The 21,263-nt window shown below is 42.1% G+C and overlaps 3 protein-coding genes across 4 annotated transcripts; 2 read left to right on the top strand and 1 right to left on the bottom strand.

Moving 5' to 3' along the window:
• On the top strand, positions 1–2,499 carry gtf3ab (general transcription factor IIIA, b). The gene is made up of 9 exons (XM_044175682.1): positions 1–199; positions 334–428; positions 545–641; positions 737–825; positions 906–979; positions 1,058–1,138; positions 1,244–1,476; positions 2,087–2,140; positions 2,245–2,499. Exons 1-9 carry the CDS (start codon positions 86–88, stop codon positions 2,377–2,379), a joined length of 972 nt encoding a protein of 323 aa, XP_044031617.1. The 5' UTR covers positions 1–85; the 3' UTR covers positions 2,380–2,499.
• A 116-nt stretch (positions 2,500–2,615) lies between these two features.
• lnx2a (ligand of numb-protein X 2a) lies at positions 2,616–17,490 on the bottom strand. Of its 2 annotated transcripts, XM_044175678.1 has the most exons (12): positions 17,336–17,490; positions 14,563–14,962; positions 14,404–14,472; positions 10,632–10,867; positions 10,355–10,492; positions 9,930–10,129; positions 8,589–9,002; positions 8,286–8,459; positions 6,657–6,834; positions 6,334–6,559; positions 5,124–5,282; positions 2,616–3,403 (listed from the first exon to the last, which is right to left on the bottom strand). In XM_044175678.1, the coding sequence occupies exons 2-12, from the start codon at positions 14,805–14,807 to the stop codon at positions 3,268–3,270; spliced, it is 2,175 nt and encodes a 724-aa protein (XP_044031613.1). In that variant the 5' UTR covers positions 14,808–14,962; positions 17,336–17,490; the 3' UTR covers positions 2,616–3,267. The 2 variants fall into 2 exon arrangements, with proteins under 2 accessions (XP_044031613.1, XP_044031612.1); XM_044175677.1 differs by having other exon boundaries at positions 14,404–14,962.
• A 1,115-nt stretch (positions 17,491–18,605) lies between these two features.
• On the top strand, positions 18,606–21,246 carry si:ch211-140b10.6 (protein POLR1D-like). The gene is made up of 3 exons (XM_044175694.1): positions 18,606–18,768; positions 19,278–19,352; positions 20,523–21,246. Exons 1-3 carry the CDS (start codon positions 18,743–18,745, stop codon positions 20,854–20,856), a joined length of 435 nt encoding a protein of 144 aa, XP_044031629.1. The 5' UTR covers positions 18,606–18,742; the 3' UTR covers positions 20,857–21,246.
• The last annotated feature ends 17 nt before the right edge of the window (positions 21,247–21,263 follow it).

The raw sequence follows: 21,263 nt of genomic DNA, 5'->3' as shown, positions 1-21,263 counted from the left end.
GAGGTGCTGGTTGTAGGTCAGTAAGTGTCCTGCCTCTTTACTAGTAGTTTTGTCTGTGACCACAACAACACATCTCTTATTAAAGATGGGGGAGAGGTTGCAAAGTCAAAAAAGCTATGTTTGCTCTTTCTTTGATTGTAAAGCTAAATTCAGTAAGCCATGGAAGCTAGAGGCTCATCTTTGCAAACACACAGGATTGGTAAGTGGCTCTGACCTGCTAAAAGCCCAACTGAACAATGACAAGTGGACACATCATAACAGTTGACATTGTGTTTAATTGTCTATTAATAACTAGTTGTTGGGATTATGTGTCAAATGTTTCCCTAACTTCAGAAACCATTCTCCTGTGAGAACTGTGACAAGAGCTTTTGCACTCGCTATCAGCTCACCAGACATGAGCTCAATCACAGTGGGGAAAAACCACACAAGTAAGCCACTATGTCCCTATTTTGAAATTAAATGGGGGGGGGGAAGAGAAAGTAAAATGTAGTAATCTTGGTGTTTCTCAACCTGCCTATTGTTGCTTACCTGCTGTGGTGTCCAGGTGTCTGGCTGATGGATGCTCTGAGGCCTTTGTCACGAATACCAGCATGAAGAACCACATGGCTCGAGTTCACCAGCACCAGGAGAAGCAATATCGAGTACAATAATCCTAAAGTGTTTTTGTTTACTTTTTTTTATTGCAGCAGGTTGAGGTTTACTGTGATGTACTGGTTTGCTTTTTGTTTTCTTTCAGTGCGACCATCAGGGATGTGGAAAGGATTTCAACAAGAGAAAGCAACTGAAAGCTCATAAATGTGAACACCAACAACTTCTTCCATTTCAGTGAGTGGCTACACATCTGATGCAAGACATTATCTGTGCTTGGCCATCTCAAATTTGAACTTTATATCTTTTTGATATAGTTGTTCTTTCAGTGGCTGTGCAAGAGAATTTCCCACTCATGGGAAACTGAAGCATCATGAGAGAGTGCATGAAGGTTGGTTGATAACCAGATGACTTATTTCTTTCTAATTGGTGTGTGTTTAATCCAAAAAACCCTGTCTTTCTGCTGCAGGATACCCTTGTGAGAATGAAGCGTGTCCTTTTCAGGGAAAGACGTGGACAGAATATCTGAAGCACAGAAAAGAACATAAAGGTATGAATGTAATGCTGGGAAGTGTGGTGGTGCTTTGCATACCTTGAAACTCGTAAGCTTTTGAGTCACACATAGTAACTATTTTAATGACTTCCTTGCTTTCAGTCAAGGTGCCATGTGGCGAGTGCAAAAAGCTGTTTAACAACACCTGGTTCTTGCACCAGCATGAGCTGCGCGTCCACTCTGGGGAGAAGAGGAAGCTGTCGTGCCCCAGAGAAGGGTGCGATAAGGAGTTCACTCGTCGCTTCAACTTGGAGAGTCATGTACTGGGAGACCACGAGGGCAAGAAGCCCTTTAGCTGTGCGTATGCTGGCTGTGAGAAGAGCTTTGCCATGAAGGTAAACCTGCACTTTTAATTTGATATCTTAACTGTTGTGTCAAATCACAAGCTACATTCTCAAACGAGTGGCGTCCAACCCTGCTGATTTGTTTTTGTTTTTTTACCTGCTAAAGGTTTTGATATATGAAGATTAACACCCTGCTGTAACCCCAATACAACAAGAGTGAAATTTGTTTGTGGTGCTCAGAGCAATGAAATTACTAATAGCAGTGTTTCTTTGCAGTGACACATCAAAGTTACTCAGGATAATCTAGATATTACTGTATGGATTAGTAATCTGGAACTATTCTACAGAGTAAATGGTTAGCAGTGGAAACTGCAGAATGAGGTCTAGGTTATCCTGAGTAGCAGGAATATTTTTGGCAAGATGGGTTGTTTATTGAAGTTTTCAAATGTGTCTTGAGCAATACAAACTAAAATTCCAGTAACCTTCATTTATATTTGGTTAGTGGCAATTCTCAGTGGCAGATATCTCAAACACATTAAAAACTGAACTATATCTATGACTAGACACCACTAGAAGTGAGATGTATTTTGAGACTTTGGGACAACTTGATCTGTTAATTGCTGATACAGTATAGTTTGTAACTGGCCTGATTGTTAATCAGGAAAGTCTGTGGCGACATGGAGTGGTGCATGACCCAGCAAAGAAAAAGATGAAGGTAATGTGTCCTTGACATTAAAAATGTCTTTCTCTGCTTTTTATAAAAAAATGTGACTCTCCATCTTGCCCTAAATCTTATTTTTTGTGGTGTTCCCCTTTCAGAAACTGCATCCTAAAAAGAACCAGCCCTGGCGTATGGCACAGCAGGTCAAACTGGCAGCTGCAGCCAATCAAGCAGAGACCAACAAGCTTGCTGCAAAGCTGCGCAATACAACTTTAAAGGATAACAAATCTTGAGGCTGCATTATAGAAGTATCTGCTTGAATGTGTTCATTAATAGTGAAACAAATCATGTAATTTCTGTTTGACATACTTTTTGTTATTGTGAATATGAATTAAAGCCTCATTAAAACAGCACTACACTAGCAATCTTTCTACGCCTGTCTCTAAGAGGCTGTTAATAAACTGCCTTTTTCATATAAACCTTCAGTCGATTCCCACTAGCAAAGTGGGAAAAGCACGCTTTAGAGCCATTTATCCTCTGAGGGAAATGTTTATTAAACAAACAGAACACACATTCACACACATGTATAAAACTCCAGTTGATGGGACAGCTGGTTGTCATGGTGATGAGAGGCCTAAGGGCAGTCGAGCCCCCAGGGTGCGGCAGGTTTCTAATAAGGCCTGAGGCTTATTCAGCTGGATACAGCACTGGTGTTGCAGAAAATCTAATCCTAGATGACAAAGGATCACAGGCTAATTTTTTTTTTTTTTTTTTTTAATATATATTCTAGTGCTACCTGCAACTATGCATCCACCTGAATACAGCCCTGGATTCTACAACTGCCTGGTGAGGTGAATACAGCACAGATCGCCTGTTAACAGTTGCAGTACCATTTATCCCTGCGGGAGTAAAGACAACATGACCATATGAACTCAGCAGTGTGTTTGTGAGTGCAGTCTGTCAAGTGACGTGGCACGATCTGGATCAGTTCCCACCTGGTCAGGACAGGCTTGGTCCTGCTGGGTCTACTACAGTTCTGAATGCTTTTGGTCCTGGATTAAGCCCGGTATGGAGCGATGTACAGTAGCGTGTACCATTTCACTTTGGCCAAGGTTGTTCCCAATATAGAACATTCTGGGTGGACTCAGCGTGGTGCGCAGCCTGCTTATGATCTGGCCCAGCTATACCAGGCTGCCAGGCCAGGAGACCACAGTAAGCGCCACCCGGCTGCGCTGCTCCTTCAGCATGGGCACAAGTGCCGAGTGGCTCATTCCTGCTGTCGACAGGCCGTTGACTGCCACGATCATGTCACCACACCTAGAAATAAGTCAGTATGGATTATAAACAGGACCTGACAGCTTGGAATGACGTGCCATTCAGAAAGCTCTGTATTATCATATGAAACATTTGGTAGTGGTTTACATAGGAAGTTTGAAAATACAGTTAAAGGATGAGGCTGGCAAAAAGGTCTATTTAATAGTCAATTCCCATGAATTAGAACTAGAGCTGAAATGATTAGTCGATAAATTGATTAGTCAACCGATAGTACATTTATCAGCAACAATTATGAGAATTGTTTAGGTGATTTTTTTAAAGCAAAAATTCACTGGTCCAGCACCTCAAATGGGAATATTTACTGGTTTTCCTTGTCTTCCATGATAGCAAACTGAATATCTGTGATGATTATTTAGATAAAACAAGCTATTTGAAGATACCACCTTAGGCTCTGGGAACTTGTGATGGACATTTTTCACTATTTTCATTTCATAGACAAAATGATTATTCGAGTAATCTCGTAAATAATCAGCACATTAATCGATAATGAAAATAATTGTTAGTTGCAGCCCTTAAACCACAAATGTGTCTGACTTTCCGACCCTTTCTCTGACTCTCAGCCCTTCATTCCTACTAAAGACGTAAATCTTAAAAATTTAAAACTGGTCACAAAAATATTCTTTCAAAAAGCTTAAAAGCTTAAGTAATTTTCTAAAATAGCTGGGAACTATCATTTTTGCAAATGTTACTCAAACAACAGTAAATAGTGTAATTGTTGGGGACTATTTTCAGACATTTGGTGCTCTGCTGAGCATTTACAGCAGCAGGACGGTGTATGTAGGGCTGACTCAAAATAAACTACAGTGGTCATGTTCATTGTAATGAAGGAACATGTCACCCATGTGACACAGTGTGTCTCATTGATGTGTTTTTAATGTGTTTTTGGACAACAATGGAGGTCTGTGGATAATCAAGCTTAGACAATACTTACTAGTAGAATCAATTTATTGTTGGTTTTGGTCTTTTCATGGGATTTCTTGGCAATAGGAAAAATATAAAATAGACATATCCTTTAATTCTTTTAGAAGAGAATGGCCTATACAATATATTTTTACTGCAGGGACACAAAAGATACAGAGAAAGGAAGACCCAGGGGAGAAAACCCTGGTGACAGTTAAAAAAATGCTATCTTTGGGACATGCCCTGAAACTTTCAGATTAATTTGTGAATGAGCAGAGGTGCCCATTTACTAAATGTTCCACCTCTACCTTTGAACTGCAGAACAAGGTTTAACCTACTTTTTTTTTTAAACCTACAATAGATGTCAATCTTTCTGACTTATATTCATATCATATGTGTTCAAAGATGGGGTCAAACTGAATTAATTGGTTTGGTTTATTGGTAGCTGTCTGCAGTATGATAATAGATAAGATACTGATGACACAGCAAGAAGGCCACACCTATGAAGTAAGGTATAAAAATTGAAACCTTATTTACTAAGGGAGAAAAAAAGAGTACCGTAAATAAATGCAGTTCTTTCTTATTAAAAGCATACTTCTAAAATAAATAGTTAACACAGAAAAAAAGAAACTGAACAGAAAATGTTTTGTTCTTGTAATGCACTGTGTAGGCATGGCCTATCATCACTCCACTCTTATCAATCACCAACTGGAGGTCACAGTTTATCTACCTGCTAATTCACCACTATGTTACTGCTAACTTAAGCCACAGACAGTCACGTGAAGAGCAACTGATCACTCACTTGAGGCGGCCGTCGTAGTATGCAGGTGTGCCGAGGACAATGGTCTTGATAAAGAAGGCCTGGTTGCCGTGGCTTTCCTCGTATCCTCCAACGATGCTGAAGCCCCAGCTGCCCGGGTGGCTCCTCCGCAATACGATCTCATGACTACTGTGCAGGTAGCTGCAAGAAAAGAACAGAGAGCAGAGTGAAGGAGGGCTGGACAGGCAGCATAGATTTACTGCATCCTCAAAGGAGCAAAGATGCTGCTTCAGCTTTAAAAAATTGTCTATTGTGAATCTTAAAATCTTTAAAATCTATTAAAAGTAGTGGAAAATATCTGCCACTGGGGTAAACATGTTTCAAGAAATTTCTAAAGTCAAGTATTTTTGCCAATTGAACTCAACCACAATACCCTTTTTCCCTACTATATCTTTTTTGAATACCTCTAAATAAATTTACCTCTTGCAATTTGCAAATAATTATAGTCAAATTTGTCATGTTTGCCATATTTCTCTACTTTCCTGGGACCTTTTGAGAAAAAGGAGTGAGAGAAGAGCAGTAGCACAGAAGACATGTGGAAAGAAAATAAAGTATGAAGAAAAAGTAGGGCAGGACAATTAATCAAATGTATTGCATTACTGACATTTTGAATCTCAGACTGACTTTATTCTACTCAGATCGCAAATTTTCAATAAATGGTCATAAATACCATATAATTGAACTGGAAATATAGCTTCATCTAACCAAATATTCAAACAACCAGTCCAAAGACCAAAATTCTGACCTGGTCAGACAGTAATTAATACAGACAGACAAAACATAAATGTGGCAACATGAGGAAAGAAATATCACGCACTATTAAACTTGTTGGTACATTTATGATCGTGAAGATAAATATGACAATTTATCTTGATATATATTTTAGTTCACGTTGCCCAAGCCCTAAGAAGAAGTGAAAAAGAGAGGTAATGTAGTCAGAAGTAATGTCAACAAAAGTCTGGAGCAGGTAGAGAGCTGTTGGTGCTTATGACACAGTTCAACATAACACACAATCATCACTACAGCAACCTCGCATGGCAACGCATACATTCAGGAAACCCTGCAGAGATATTCAGACATCAGGTAATAGCGATGCATCAAAGCAATACATTAAACTCACACCACAAAAGTAGATTTAAATCCAGAACTATATTATATTTGAAGACATCCTTCCTCTCCTCCGTGTGCTCACCTGGGTAAGCCCAGCCACATGACCCACGAGGGGGACCAGTTGGCATCAAAGTCACTGTCATGTGTGTGAGGCAGCAGCTCGTCATGGTCGGGCTCTTCCACCATGCTGACCTCCAGCACCCGCAGCTGGACCGAGGGCGAGGCAGCGCTGGCCTTCAGGGTGCCCACAGCCTCACTGTGGCTGAGGTACGTTAAGTCCTGCCCGTTGATGCTCAGCAGGACGTCACCTAAAGGAGAGAGGAAGAAGGCGCTGCCGTTTCTGATATTATGTTTTTGATCTGGCTTAATTGGTCCTGTTACTGTCGTTTCTGATGGAGTGCTCACCACGTTTGATTCGTCCATCCCTCGACAAGCAGCCATGTGGCTGGACGCTGGTCACAAAAATTGGCAGCTCCCCGCTCTTACTGCCCCGCCCTCCTGCGACAGTCATGCCCAGAGACTCATGGGGCTCCTTCTTCACAGTGATGTGTTTCTCCTTACAGGTCACACACTGCGAAAGGTCCTGGGTGTTATCACACACAGGCAACAAACAAACAGGTTCAGTCTCTACAACAGAAAATGTGTCTATTCACAGGTAAATGTTCTTCAGTCTACTTACTCTTTGTACATCATTGTTTTCAGTTTACTGATTTTCAAGGAGCCATTTGGTTTAAACTGATTTTCATCTCAGAAAATGTCTCCACTAATAAAAAGTAAAGACAAAAATAGGGGGAAAATGCAGATGAGTGCCTAAAAGTTATAAAAACAAAATGGAATTTTTAATACAAATTCCATTTTTTCACACTGATGTTTATATTAAAGAGGCCATATTATGCTCATTTTCAGGTTCATACTTTTATTTGGGGGTCCTACTAGAATAGGTTTACATGCTTTAATGTTCAAAAAACACATTATTTTTCTCATACTGTACATTGCTGCAGTACCTCTATTCACCCTCTGTCTGAAACACTCCGGCTGTATTCGAAACTGCCTACTATACTAGCAGTACATACTGATTTGGCCAGAATGTAGCATGTAGTATGCCAAAAATACCTGGATATCGTACTGATTTGGAAAAAATCTCCAGTATGCATCGGACCAGTCTACCTCACGTACTGTGTCCCACAATGCAAAGCGCTAGAACGGTCACAACAACAGTTATTTAAAAAAAAAAAGAAGTTATCTTTATTTAATCAGACAGTCTCAATAACCGGTCACCCTGCGTCAGTGGTGGACAAGGAGGAATATAACTGCTCTTTCCCTAATAACAAAAAATATAACTTTACATTAGATTTAAGCTATGTATGTCATGTTGTTTTCTTATTGACAGCTCGCTAAGGTTAACGTTGCTGTCTTTGTGATATCAAACGTTAGCTTAACAGGCTTAACTTAAACGTTATGGATTTGTTATGGGTAACGTTAGTAGGACAAATGTAGCGATGTGTTCATTACAGATAGGCTGTAGCCTAGTCACAACAATTGTTTTTTCACAAGATTAAATTCTAAAAACATTTTATAAGTGGTATTTACATTTATATTCCTCCTACAATGTGTTACATAGTGACATCGACGAGTAACGGAAGAAAATGCTGAAATACAAACGCGGCGTTTTAGCCAGGTCAGGAGCAGTGTTTTCTGTGGGAGACAGTAACTCCCTAAGGAGTGTACTTTGGGCTTTGTAACTTTGCAGACCTTTTACATACACAAAAAAACTATATAACACACTGAAGGAAAAGGAAAAACCCAAAAAGCACAATATGGCCACTTTAGTAATTTTTTAAATCTGAAATTCTCTTGTCATTTAAAAATGATCAGTCCTGATCACACTGGGTAATTAACTACATTCCTCCAATGTAGCACTTGCATGTTGATGATGAAAAAACACATCAAACATGTCAAAATACCCCAAACACACAATCCAATCCATGTGTGCAAACACAGTAATACACACACACGTGTAACACATCTGCTCACTCTGTGAGTGCTGGTGCGTGAGAGGTGTATGGGCACAGGACTCGGGGTAGAGCTGTGGTTAGGCAGGAAGTGATCAAGGCAGTAGAGGTCTCTGGTGGAGCTTGATTTTGGAGGTGGAGGAGGAGTTGGTTTGCTGGGTCGGCCAATCAGCAGGTGGACTCGCTCTCCACTAGCCTAGGAAGACAGAGCCAGTGTTTTAGGAACTTTTTTTTCCTCACTCACATTTCCTTTTCTGTTGTTCATGTTTCTACTTCTAAATAATACCAAAAGAAATCTAGCCTTAATAACCTAATGCATCCTCACCTGTATGATCTGCGCAGCCTGCTCTGGGGTGCCGTGGCGTAGGTCCTGGTCGTTGACTGCCAACACACGGTCGTTGCTCCGCAGTCTGCCATCCTTCGCTGCCAGGCCTCCCTCCAACAGATCCAACACAAACACTCCTGACTCATCCGTTCGCCGTACCAGCTTGATGCCGAGCTGCTCTGTTGAGTCCCGCTTGTGTAGGGTGATTCTGAGTGTGGCGGGGCTGGACGGGGTGCCCTCAGGGGTGGAGCAGGGGGCATGGGGCACAGCCGGGGTGGAGGAGGAAGACGAGGGAGGCGCTCGGGAGGCACAACGACGCTCCCTAAGCACAGTCAGCTGCAAAGTGGTGCAGGGGCGTGCCAGTGTAGAGCGGGCAAAACTGTGGGGGACGTTACTGATGTCCACATTGTTCACCTTGGGATAAAGAGAAGTCAAAGGAAATTTGGGGCAATTAATGTTTAAACATGCATTAAGTAATTTCTTTGGCCAACTGGGGGCAGCACAACAAGCTGCAAACACAGCACTGAAATTTAACACCGTATAAAGTTGATATCCAGCAAACACAGAGTAACATTAGCGTTTGGAGTCTTCTGTTTCTGGCCATCTCTGTTTTGGTCTCCACCAACTCCTGAAAAAAACATTTGGCTCTTTAGCTGCTAAATACTCCACTATGTTCACCAGCTAGTCGCTAACTTTGTCTGTCTGCCTATTGTTGCTGGGCATTTAGTGTACAGTGGGTTAATTTAAGCTTTCTCCATGAAAACAGCTGCCTGCTGCGGCTGGAAATTAGGTTGATGAAAGCACCATTACCAACCAAAGAACCACAGAACCAAAACAGTAAAGTTGTGCGCCTTAAAACCAAAACAATTAGCTAAAGACGCTAAAATGCTCCTTAGAGTTGAGGGGAACTGCAGAGCTGGGTGATAATTTTCTGCGCATTTGTCATTGTGAGTAACCCCCTTTCACATACAAGTAGTCATGTGATCCATTATTAATATAAAATTATTGTTTAGAGCAGCTTTAAATAGGTAGAACAATAATAGAAAGTTGATTTAGGAGGAAGTGAACAAGAAACTTTGCAAAGAAAAAATATCAAGAAATGATTCAGGTGTGAGGTGAGGTAAAATATACCAATATACAATATACTTGATAATGATAGTATTGTCTGCCATAACAGCTACTATGAACATGAATATTGAATGAAAACATCACTAATAGTTAAAGTGAAGCTCTAAAGTGTCCAAAAGAATGTTTTGGAAGCTTCTTGTATGAAAATGGGGTAGGGTGTTTGGTAAAATCCCGTCCTTGTTCAACAAAATTGAAAATGACCAAGGCTGTCACCTGTAGTATCTGATCCCCGGCCAGCAGCCTCCCGTCCCGTGCAATGACCCCATCTCTGTACACTTCCTGAATCACGATGTTGATGAGAGGCGTCTCGTTTCCCCCAACAACGCTGATGCCCAGCTCAACATATGGGTTCGCCCGGTGGACCTCTATGGCAGTTATCTCTCCTTCAGGAAGCGAGGGCAACTTCACACAGCCTTAATGGACACACAAATCACATTACACAGCTGCATTTCAGAATTCAATTTCCACATCCTCCTAACCCTTTAACATAATGTTGCCTGAACGTGATTATCTCGTTGTCTAAGATTACGGCTCTTACAATTTGCAAGAAAGAAAAGCTGCAATGTTTCATATCTCAGATCTCTAGTATTCAGCCCTTCAGGAAGATGCTCAGTCAAATGGAGGAAGTGATGTCATACCCTCTTCAGCAGAGAGAGGCGGAGACTCAGGGCAGTCCCAGCCAGAGGATGTGGAGCTGACAGAGCGGAGGAGGTGGATGCAGGGATTACTGAGGGGCCGCTTCACCCTGGGCACCACACACTCCAACCCTACCACACCTAAAGACATGAAGACATGAAGAGATGGATGCCATTTCTACTGTGTCTTATCAATAGATTTTGTCCCAATCTAAACTGTAGTGACTTCATTGACAATCTAAATCTCTTCACTTTGGACAAAGCCAGTGGGTCCACTCACTGTCTTCCTCCGTGCTCTCCTCAAAGGCAGGGTTGTCGAGGCCGGCGTCGTCCGTCCACATGGGCCCATTGCCGCTGGTGTTATTAGGTCTGGAGGGTGGAGAGGGTGTGCGGTCCCTCAGGTCTGTCTGCGGGGAGCCGGGTGACCTGGGAGGGCTGGTCACCATCGCTCGCTCATCCCCGCTCTCACATCGCGGACCGTCCACGCTCGTCTGCTGACAACGCGTCCCGGGACACCTTTCACCAAGCAACAGGCGTCAGTTTGTTAGTCCATCTGACGTGTAAAGAAAATCAGGTTCAGCATCAGTTAATTTAATGGGACGCAATGGAGCCCATCAGGGAAAGTCTCTTTTTGTTTGTCCCCTCCTTAAAGGAGGTCAGAGTGCAGGGTCACATGTAGCTGGGAGGGATTCAGTGAAAAAGCAGTTTTTGTAAGAAAGGTCCCAACTGAATTCTGGTGCCGACACACTGATCTGTCACTACTGCATATTCCTGTGTCCACTGACGTAAAGGTGAGCTGCTGTAACAAAAGAGTTTCCCCTCGGGGATCAATAAAGTATTTCTGATTCTGATTCTGATATCCTGATTTCTTTATATTCTTTTGATGTAGGGCTGCACTAAAGATTAAACAAGTATATGTCGGAATATTTGTAGGGGCATGAATGTATATGTGCATATGTGTATATTGTGTGAATTGCGTGTATCTGTATGCTTTCCATGTGAAACATGTACATGTGCAAAATAGAAAATAGTGAAAAACATCTATCGCAATTTCCCAGTCCACAATGACTCAACAGTTTAAAACCTAAGGATATTCAATTTACAATTATATAAAACAAAGAAACACAGCAAGTTGAAACCAGTAAAAGATTGGCATTTTTGATTTATAAATGACTTAAATGATTGGATAATGACATATAGGCCAGTCCCAAAAACGTTCAGCCACTCCAAGGCGCTCTTTCCATCAAAATAAACACAAATCTGGTGGAGACGGATTCATCGGTTCTGTCCCACAAATAGAAAATCTTCACTGAGAGACAATTAAAAATAAACACTGACAGACCGACTCAAGGGATCAATGTGGACTCACCCTTAATTGAGTCTGAAGTAGTAACTGTAAGCAGCAGCTACAGTATGAGCTGGTTGAATTATTTATATGCTTCTGTTCTCCCTCCTAAGAGAAACAGGACCATGGAAAGCAGATATTGCTGTCCCACGATTCTTTGCTCAAATGCAATATTCAAAATAGCAAACTGTCAACAACCAGTGTTGTTGTTAATACTATGTGGCCTAATATAATTCTACTCTCTCCGTGGATTTCTTTTCTTAATTAATTCTATTTTACATCTATCTATGCATATTGTTTTCCATCAAGACCAAGACTGAACAAATATGTAAAATCTTAACAGGTTAAGCTCATGTAGAAGCTTTAATTCAAGTACTTTGGTTCAGGAACAGTGAAAGTACCTCAGTTCTCACACATACACACCGTCAGTAATAAGATCAGCCAGCCCACCTTGACCACGTGGAACACTGCGGCCTGGCACTCTTGTCTTTTAATCTAATGTCCAGTGATCCCTAATCTTCAACATAAACAATGCTGACTGACAAAGTCGCATAGCGATGGCAGACTCTTGGCTCCTGTTACTATCTTAGACCTAAGTCTGCAGGGTAGGGGAGCGGCGAAACCCATGTGGACCAGAGGTTTAATCTTTACTAAAGAATGTCATGTTAGTCCTCGCAGTGACCTCATTTGATCTGTCTTAAATCTCATCTCTGAATGACTTCTCGACACGACATGATGTGTACAACCTTCGCTGAGATGTTCCCTTCGGCTGATGTAATTGATGAAAAGGCCTGGACATGGAGACTGTTATAATAAAGTTTATAATAAAGTAAATAATAAAGTTTAAATGGGCTGCAGGAACTTTCTGTCTTTTCTTAAAGAACGACTATTTGACTTTTGAAAGATGAAATAAAAATTTTTTCCTTTCACAAATGAAAAGTTAAATTCATAAGCATTAAACCACACCCTTACTGACTTTAATACACTTAGGGGGTTTGCTGCTACAGCCTTACTTGGTCTGGCGTGACCAGTAGCTTATGGCGGCTAATATTAGCTAACGTTGGCTGAGTTTAGACAGATATTGCTATGTAACCGGTGTTATTAGCCAAGTCAGTTCGCTGACTTTTTGACTCTTCTCTACTTGTGCTACTGTTACACTAAGTTTTACCATTTTTCTGTAATTGTCACTTGTAGCTACAGCATCATTCAGCACATAATCTCGTCTTAAAGACATAAAATCGACCTATGGCAGGGGTCTCCTGTAAAAACAGCTGACTCAGAAAACAGCTTGTTAGCGATAGCTTGTAAGTGTGAGCTTGTTAAGGACAATCTTCTTGACTTAACTGAGGCATTAGGTGGTCACTGGATATCCAGTCAATAAGCAAGCATCATAACACCAATGGATGGCTCCTTAGCAACAGACACCATCTTAAAAATGTTTAACTATATAGAAGTCGGCTCCCAAATCAATAACACTCATAATAATATTGGTCCCCTCAACTGTAGCTAAGTTTTTACACATTTACAGCATGTTCTGACCAAAAGATTTGTAGTAAGCAAAGTAAAATCACTATATGCTGTGTATATTCTCCAAGCACTGCTACATCGATTTTGATATCCTCTTATATGCAAAATTTACACTACTTCCCACCATGTAACAGCAACAACACCTAACCTGGGTTCCCTATGGCACCTCTGATGCATAGATAAATACACACACACCGTCTTGCATTTCAGTGCAAGACAGGCCAACAGAGAGAGCAAGAAAGAAATGAAACTGAGAGGCAGACAGAAGGAAAGATGGAGGAAACCAGTGAGAGAAAGTTGCCATTTTGCCATCCCAAGTCACGCTGACCTCACATCCCGCCGAGTTCGACTCACCACAGGCCAGGGTTGCCTTTGGCTGTCTCACAGAAGAAATGGTTGAAAAGATCTCTGGTGTTGAAGTTGCTCAGCATGATTGCAGAATGAGAACATGGAGCTCCTGGTCAGCCAACCCATGACTGCGGTAGGAAACCACTAATCCCCCGTCACATGACCTACAGCCCAATAATCCCCTCAGGGTCTCACAGCACCTGGTCCAAATGGGCCAAAAGCCAAAGCGTATGGATGGATGGAAACCCTTGAGGTTAGCGATGGCTGGTGGTAAGTCTGGACTAAGAACTATGATATCTCTAAAAGTTCCCGCCAGAAACGAGCCAATCGTGAGGATGGAGGGGCTTTGAATGCAACTGTAACAGTTTTTTAAGTTATACAAAGGTAACTAGAGTTGTAACTAACAGTTATTTTCATTATACATTAATCTGGCAATTACTTTCTCCATTAATAGATTAATGGTTTGGTCTAGAAAATGTCAGAAAGTGGGGAAATATGCTTATTACAATTTCCCAGAGCCCAAAGTGATATCTACAAATTGCTTGTTTCGTCCGACCAACCATTCAAAACCCAAAAGTATTAAGTTTACTACCATAGAAGACTAAGTAAACCAGCAAATATTCACTTCTGAGATGCTATAACCAATTAATTATTTTCATTATTTTCATTTTTTCTTAAAAAATTACTTAAACAAGTAATCATTATCTAAACTGTTGCCAATTAATTCTCTGTTGATCGACTAATCGGTTAATTGACTAATCGTTTCACCTTGTGTGTGTGTTTACACTCATGAAAGCATTCATCTATTATGTCTGTATGTTAGCTTTATTACCTGTGTTTGAGGTGTGCCTCCAGGTCACATCGTGGCATGCTGAGGGAGCAGACTGGGGTCAAAGGGCAGGACACAGACAGCTTGTCCAGCAGCTTGTGCACCAGAATGCTGGATCTGCGGCACGCCTGCAGCTGCAGCCGTGTCCTGTCCAGCGGGCAGAAGTCCCTCTCCTGGAGGAAGCTACGCAGGCATCGGGCGCAGAAGGTGTGACCACATGGTGTGTCGAGTGGCTGCACCAGCGGCTGCAGGCAGATGTGGCACACCAGGTCGTCGTCCACTTCCAGACGGTAGTTGTAAAGGTGGTTCTCCCAGCTGCGGTGGATCTGGCCACACTCAGAACACAGAGCCTCTAAGGCTGGCTCCACCGGCCCGGCTAGACCCACTTCGCTGCCTGGGCTGCCCATCTCTGCTCCTTCGACACAACTCAGCTTTGGCACAAATGACTCCAGTGGGGCTGCAGTGTTGGGAAGGGGCACACACACTCCTATCCCATAAGCTTCACAGGATGAACAAGTTGCAGAGAGGACAATTGCCCCCCAGTGGCTGATGGCACATCACCCTGTGGGTCAGAGGGCAAAGCAAGAGGGTTAAACAGCTGTTTCATAAAAACAAGTGTCTGATTATGTGCTTGTGCATTTATTCATGTGGCAAATGCTTTGTGCACGTGTATCCACGTGTCTGCGACGTGAGATCGAGAGTAGCACTGTGTGTGTGTGTGTGTGTGTGTGTGTGTGTGTGTGTATTAGTGAGTGTGCTGAGATTATGTATTGCTGCTCCTGTCCACTAATCTGGCAGTATAATCTCTCTTTTGCTCTCGCCTGCCGCAATCTTCCAATTCCACAGAGAGGGAATTATCTGGGATTGAGGCAGAGAGAGGACACAGATCAGAGGAAGTGGGATTGGGAAAGCAACAGAGAGGGAAAATAGTGCCAGCGAGAGGAAGAAAGGAGCAGTGACAGAGCGAGGAAGCAGAAAAAAGAGATAAGAAGAGGGGCGAAAGAGTTAATGAGATGTAAAAATCTGAAAGAGGCACAAAACAACAAAAAGAAAATGAGACAGGAGAGACAGGGATGGGTGAGGCTCTGAACGGAAGTCAAGTCCACGAAAGAGACGGAAACAAAAAAAGACAAGAAAATAGTAGGAATTCTTTAAACATTCCCCACAGCGAACTTGATATTTCTGGCTTAGGCCACGTACAGTAGATGCACTCAGTCTCCTCTGCAACAGAAAAGAGAACATGCCTAAAGCAAAATCTTGAAATATAGCACTCCACCGAGGAGAGTGCGTCCCCAGAGCTAATGCAGTGTACGCGCTGATCATTTCCACAGTGTTTCACATCCAAAGCCATTCAGAGCTTCAGACGCTCTATTATCCGAGCCCCTGTGGGCCTGATGCTATCAGCGGACAGCAGAGGGCGTGCCACAGCACACAGCAGGCCAGCCAAGCCACAGTGACTACCTGCCTCTGTTCCAGCGGGGGTCTGCTCCTGTCTCCATGACGACCTGGAGCCTGTTCTGTTCAGTGGGGCTTGACATTCAGAGTGTAGCCGGAGAAGGATGCAGAGGAGCCACACAACAGATGCACTTCTCTCAGCAGGATGCTCTGCTCCTCCCTGGTACAGCCTGAAAGCTTGTCAGACAGCGCAGATGATGATGAGAGCCCCCTTGGTTCATTTTTTGCTGCTTTTTTCGTCTCGTCTCCGTGGCTACCCATTTCTCTGACAACCTGTCTCTTCTGTCTCCTTGGCTACCGGACCGGTAGTTACTTATTTCAGCCTCCTTTAAGTACGTGCTCCTGTCTGTGTGTGACTGGCTGCTTCTGTCTCTGTCCCGCAGCTGGACATGAATTAATCATGAGGACACAAGGCTTCTCTGTTCCTATAACAAAGCTGTGACATCACCACATCACACACTCACTCACACACTCACTCACTCACTCACACACACGCACAGACTTGTAGATATGCAAGCATAAGTCTACACAAGCGAAAGCAAAAACACACACATCATGCACAAGAGCTTTTTAGGTACCAGATCCTGCAAATAGTCTTTATCAATAAGTAAAGTCTTCAGGTTTTCACTGTTGCAGCAGTCTAGAGCCCCGGCCATGAAAAGCACTTAAATCTATTTTAAACATAGCGGGACTCTGTAGCAACAGATTCATTTACACAAGTCATATGAAGACTGGCAAATGCTTGTGAAATATCTCTCTTTTAATCCCACTGTGTGTGTCTGTGTGTGTGTGTTTGTGTGAGAGTCCAAGGCCATGCTGTTATTGCCATTGCACTGCTTTCTATATTAATAAATAGCAGTCTTGGCCCTGCACCTGTCTCTGCTCATTTTTTCCAGAGATGACAATCTACTCTTACAACGCTAGACAAGCCATGAACAAAGTCGCCTGCAGGAATGACATTTTCAAATAAGATGATGATGATGTTTTAGGCCCCAGATTTAAAATCTCAGGTCCTGTCGGCTTAGCCTACATTTCCATAAACCCCCATCTCGTCGTCTCTTATCTTCAAAAAATCCAGAAAGGCTGATAGTCACTTGCAAGAAGGGGCCTGCTGCTGCTGCTAGGTCTGTTGCAATAGGCTGCTTTTTTCACAACACTCAGACATGCAATGATAACAACAAAAACGGACACTGATTTAATTGACAATTCCAATCATTATTTTTCACTGTCATAGTCCTAATTTACCTTGGCAACGCACCAGCTGAAGTGTCATGATCTATAAGCTACCCGTAGGCGTTGAATACATTTGATTAGAGAAAGGCATATTTTTAATCATTGCCCCCATCTGTCTGACTCCATCCCACCCTCCACAAGCGGAGACGCTAGGACAGATGAAGCGACAATGGCAATATCAATGCAAAGCCAGACACACACTGACACCGTTCATGCAGGCACTGAATATAAGCAGATGTGATATTACCTCCTCCGGCTGCTCCTCCGCGCCGAGCGCTCCGGCCCCAAAAAGGGGGAAGATTATTAGCTGCGGGACCTCAATCACACAATCACCGCAACGGCCCGTTCCGCAAACCCACACGAAAACGCCCCCGTGCCTTTGGCGGCGCTGGCCCCGCCCACTGCTGTCCGTCAACGGGTCTGGGCGGGGTCTGCGGGTGTCAATCCAAAGCAGACTCAGGGGCGGCTTCCGCACTGCCTGCTCAAAATGGGATTTTTGGAGTCTCACTCACCTCTCCTAAATTACTGTGATGTACAAATTAGGAGTTTTAATGGCTGCAAAAAAAAAAAAAAAAAAAAAAATTGGAATGTTGTACAATTGTTTATTTATTTTGGCCAAACAATATAGTCACACATTACCTTTCTTTTTAGATACATGTCTTGTCTATGTTGCCTTTTTGATATATTTAATATGTTTGATATATGTATTTATATAATACAATCATGAGGCAGGTTTTTAAGTTGTGACTAATGTCTTTAGTAAGGGTTAATAAATCATTTAGTAATGTTTTGTAGATTAGTAACAAACCATTAATAAGTATGGTACAACTTTTGGTTGCTAATTTGTGAAAAATCTCTCTTGCAGGTGAGTCTTAATAGTATCATTAATAGGTACTATGAGTTTCTCTATAAATCTGCAGATGAATGTTAAGAAATAATTAATAAAGGGTAATAAACCACCAATCTTTCAGTTCTGCATGTTAATAACAACAAATGTCTGATTATGTGCATTGTTTTAGTTACTAGTTACTTTACAGATGAAGATGTATACATACAAAACGTAAAATCAATTGATAAAATATGATGCATTGATACAGATTAAACTGCCCCAATAGTAGCCTACTGTGTATAAAAATAGTTAAACTGAACTCCGCCAACTGCAACATTAAAATGCTGCTGACATATTGATGCATCATTAGTTATAATGAGTACATTATGCAGAATGAGTTTTTACACTTTAGGCAAATGTTGCTGAAAACACCTATTTTTGCTTAAGTTAGATACAGGACTTTTACTTGTAATGGAGAATCCTGATACCTGACGTCTCTTCCACCACTGTTTATTTGTTTGATTTAAACTGTGCAAATAAACATAACTCTAAATCAAATATCAAGATGTTAAGCAGTATTAGCCTATTTTTTGATGCATGAAATAATTTTGCAAGGCAGCTGTGTTGCGTGTTAAGGTTTTGTGTCACAATAAGACTAAAAGTGACTGTCACGATCAGGCATCAATAAGGACAGCAAAAAACACAGGGTCCTCGGTTGAAGGACCTCGCGGAGAAGTAAACAAAGAAGATGTTGAGCGAATTAACATACAACCATCGATTTTAGTCGAATTGATTTTATTACAACGTGTAATTGATTACGACACGATGGGAGAGGAAAATGAACTGGAAAAGTACGTAACTATTTTGCTGTTTATCATCAGTTAACGTATAACGTTACAGCTGCTGTTTGCACACGCTTCTAGCTAGTTTTCCTCCAAATCCGTACCACCCCTCTATCAGTAGGGGTATTTTTGATCTACAGCTGTTGTCTTTATTGTCTTGTAAGACGAGTGTGAGTGTGAGTGTGTAGTGGTTGTAAGGAAACCCTGCCACCGTGACAGATAACCATTAGCTGCCTGTGCTGTGTGGTTAAAGGTCGGCTAAATCAGTGAGTCTCCTCTGCTGAGACTGCTGATTCAGCAGCTCGGGTCAAACGAGGACGCTGCCGCTGTCCCTCGTTGATTCTAATGATTCACTTTCTCCTTTACACTCTGCATCACACTGTTTTCTCTCACTTGATTAAATTATTCTCCCCTTGGCTCCCCCTTGAGGTTTTGCACCATCTTTGTCCTCAACTTCTCCCCCATTTCCTCCTCTTCTCATGACTCATTTTGATATTTGTCTTTATTTATCCATCCAGGCGTGCGGTAGAGGAGCTCCTAAGGGAGACTGACAGGGCTCGGGTGAGAGCAGAGACCATGGGCCCTGCAGGATGGTGAGCACTGTGTTTGACATGCCATCTGTATCAGCCTGCACACATCTGTCATTTGTGGACATTTGACTGCTACTTATAAGGGTTAGCTGTACTTGCTCTGGGGCAGTTTTTGTTCTTTGAGTGCCTGTTTGTGATGCATTTAGATTTACTCTGTCTTGTTTCTATGCTGTATTCTCAGCTAGTTTGTTTGTTTATGTCCTCAATAGCTTCTGTGTTCAACAGTAGCTACTCTTCCCGGGGTCCTCATAAATGTATTTATACTACTTCAGTGAAAATGGTCCACACTCACTCACAATAAGACTCAACAATACTAGCGACAAACACTGAGACAAAACAACACAATAAGTCTAAAACCTAGTACAAAAAAGGGCTCCGCATAATATGATATTATATCTTTTAGGAAACCAGCATATTTAACAACTCAGATCAAGATCTGTTTTACAAGAAAAAACTCAGAACAGATGACATCTATACAACATCTAAAACAAGAGAATCACACACACAAACTTATTAAAACAATCACAAATATTATTACAAATATCAACGAGAGGAACGAGTGTCTCTAACTTAAGTGTGTGTTGCAGTTCATTCCAGTGATTTGGTGTACAGTACTGGAAACCAGGCTTTTCCTGTTCAGAGTTGGTTTGAGCAAGTTCATAGCCAGGATTTTAGAAATTGAGATCATGAATCTAAATTCCCCCAGTGTAAGCCCCCGAGTATCCATTTTCAGTTTATATGTCCTTTACTATATACTGTATAGCTTCCATATATTTTATATTGCTACATGAAATAATATGAAGACATGTCTAAATGCTATTTCAAAGCCTAAAATGAAATAAAACTCTGGTGGGCATATACTGAATCATTTATTTATTTGCTGGCCAAAAAGTTGTCAAATCATAATATACTTAATACTGAAATTTTAGTTAATTTATTATCCTTTTTTTTAAAAAAGTGTGTGACCTGGTGTCATGGTTATTAGCTCTGAACTCAACTAAGGATGTTAAATATCTCAGAAGCTTAGTTAGCATGGCCATTTAAATGAAAACACTTGCTGATGGCCTCTGGAAGCCAGCGATGACCCTCCACGGGTCTGAGGGATAAGTGTAACAAGGCAGACACCTGTCAGATGTCAGAGTTAAAACGTTTGTCTGCGCACTCCTCTGTCAGGTTGAAGTGTCCCCTGCGGAGCACCAACAAGCGCTTCCTCCTCAACACCCTGCGCTCCACCGGCCTGCAGCGGCGCACCGGTGAGCCCAGAGACGGACACTCCACCGCAAGAGGGCGCCTGAGGAGCGACTCCCCGGACAGGAGTCGCGACCGCAGCAGAACACCTCCCGGAGATGATGGAGGCCACACAGACCATAAACACCATCACAGGGACAGCTGCAATAACAAAGATAAGAAGCAGGATAGAGACAAAGACAGGAGTTACAGGCACAAAGACCACAGAGACCGGAGACATGGGAGGGATGGCCAGAACAGAGACAGACAGACTTTATGACTTCTGTCCAGGAAGGAGGAACACTGCTTCTTTTACAAAGGCCACTCCTTGTCCAGGGGGCACAGAGACAGTCCTGAAACTGCTCCCTGGCCAGCTAACACACCTGGCAGATCTGCCAGCAGGCTGAAAGACCTCCTGGCATGTTGGAAACTGCATAGAAGAAAGAGCCAAAGACAAGTTTTTAATCCTGCTGATGGAGGAGGGTGGAGAATTGTCTTACGTGGTAGTTTACTGACAGTTCACGTTTGAAGTTTTTCTAGTTGTTGAGGTTTACTTGATTTAAATCGCCCATGAAGCCAGCAGTCAAGATAAAAATAATTTTTAATGTTTTTTTTCCCAGATTTTCCACTGAAATTGGAGTGAATAAAGTGGCCGTTATATCTCAGGAAATCCAACTTTTTTTTTTT

This window comes from Siniperca chuatsi, linkage group LG19 (genome assembly GCF_020085105.1).
Source record: "Siniperca chuatsi isolate FFG_IHB_CAS linkage group LG19, ASM2008510v1, whole genome shotgun sequence".
Taxonomy (NCBI): domain Eukaryota; kingdom Metazoa; phylum Chordata; class Actinopteri; order Centrarchiformes; family Sinipercidae; genus Siniperca; species Siniperca chuatsi.
The sequence above is the reverse complement of the archived record's forward strand: the minus strand, read 5'-3'. Positions and strand labels throughout refer to the sequence as shown.

What these genes read in the sequence shown, in the direction of transcription:
- lnx2a (XM_044175677.1), bottom strand. Translation starts at nt 14,807, where the DNA reads ATGGGCAGCCCAGGCAGCGAAGTGGGTCTAGCCGGGCCGGTGGAGCCA. An exon ending in CCGGGGATCAGATACTACAG is followed by an intron (nt 9,003 to 9,929) that starts GTGACAGCCTTG and finishes CTTTATCCCAAG; the next exon opens with GTGAACAATGTGGACATCAG. An exon ending in ATGTGGCTGGGCTTACCCAG is followed by an intron (nt 5,283 to 6,333) that starts GTGAGCACACGG and finishes CTTTTCTTGCAG; the next exon opens with CTACCTGCACAGTAGTCATG.
- si:ch211-140b10.6 (XM_044175694.1), top strand. Translation starts at nt 18,743, where the DNA reads ATGGGAGAGGAAAATGAACTGGAAAA. An exon ending in GAGGAAAATGAACTGGAAAA is followed by an intron (nt 18,769 to 19,277) that starts GTACGTAACTAT and finishes TTATCCATCCAG; the next exon opens with GCGTGCGGTAGAGGAGCTCC. An exon ending in ACCATGGGCCCTGCAGGATG is followed by an intron (nt 19,353 to 20,522) that starts GTGAGCACTGTG and finishes CTCCTCTGTCAG; the next exon opens with GTTGAAGTGTCCCCTGCGGA.
- gtf3ab (XM_044175682.1), top strand. Translation starts at nt 86, where the DNA reads ATGGGGGAGAGGTTGCAAAGTCAAAAAAGCTATGTTTGCTCTTTCTTT. An exon ending in AGTGGGGAAAAACCACACAA is followed by an intron (nt 429 to 544) that starts GTAAGCCACTAT and finishes TGTGGTGTCCAG; the next exon opens with GTGTCTGGCTGATGGATGCT. An exon ending in ACCAGGAGAAGCAATATCGA is followed by an intron (nt 642 to 736) that starts GTACAATAATCC and finishes GTTTTCTTTCAG; the next exon opens with TGCGACCATCAGGGATGTGG.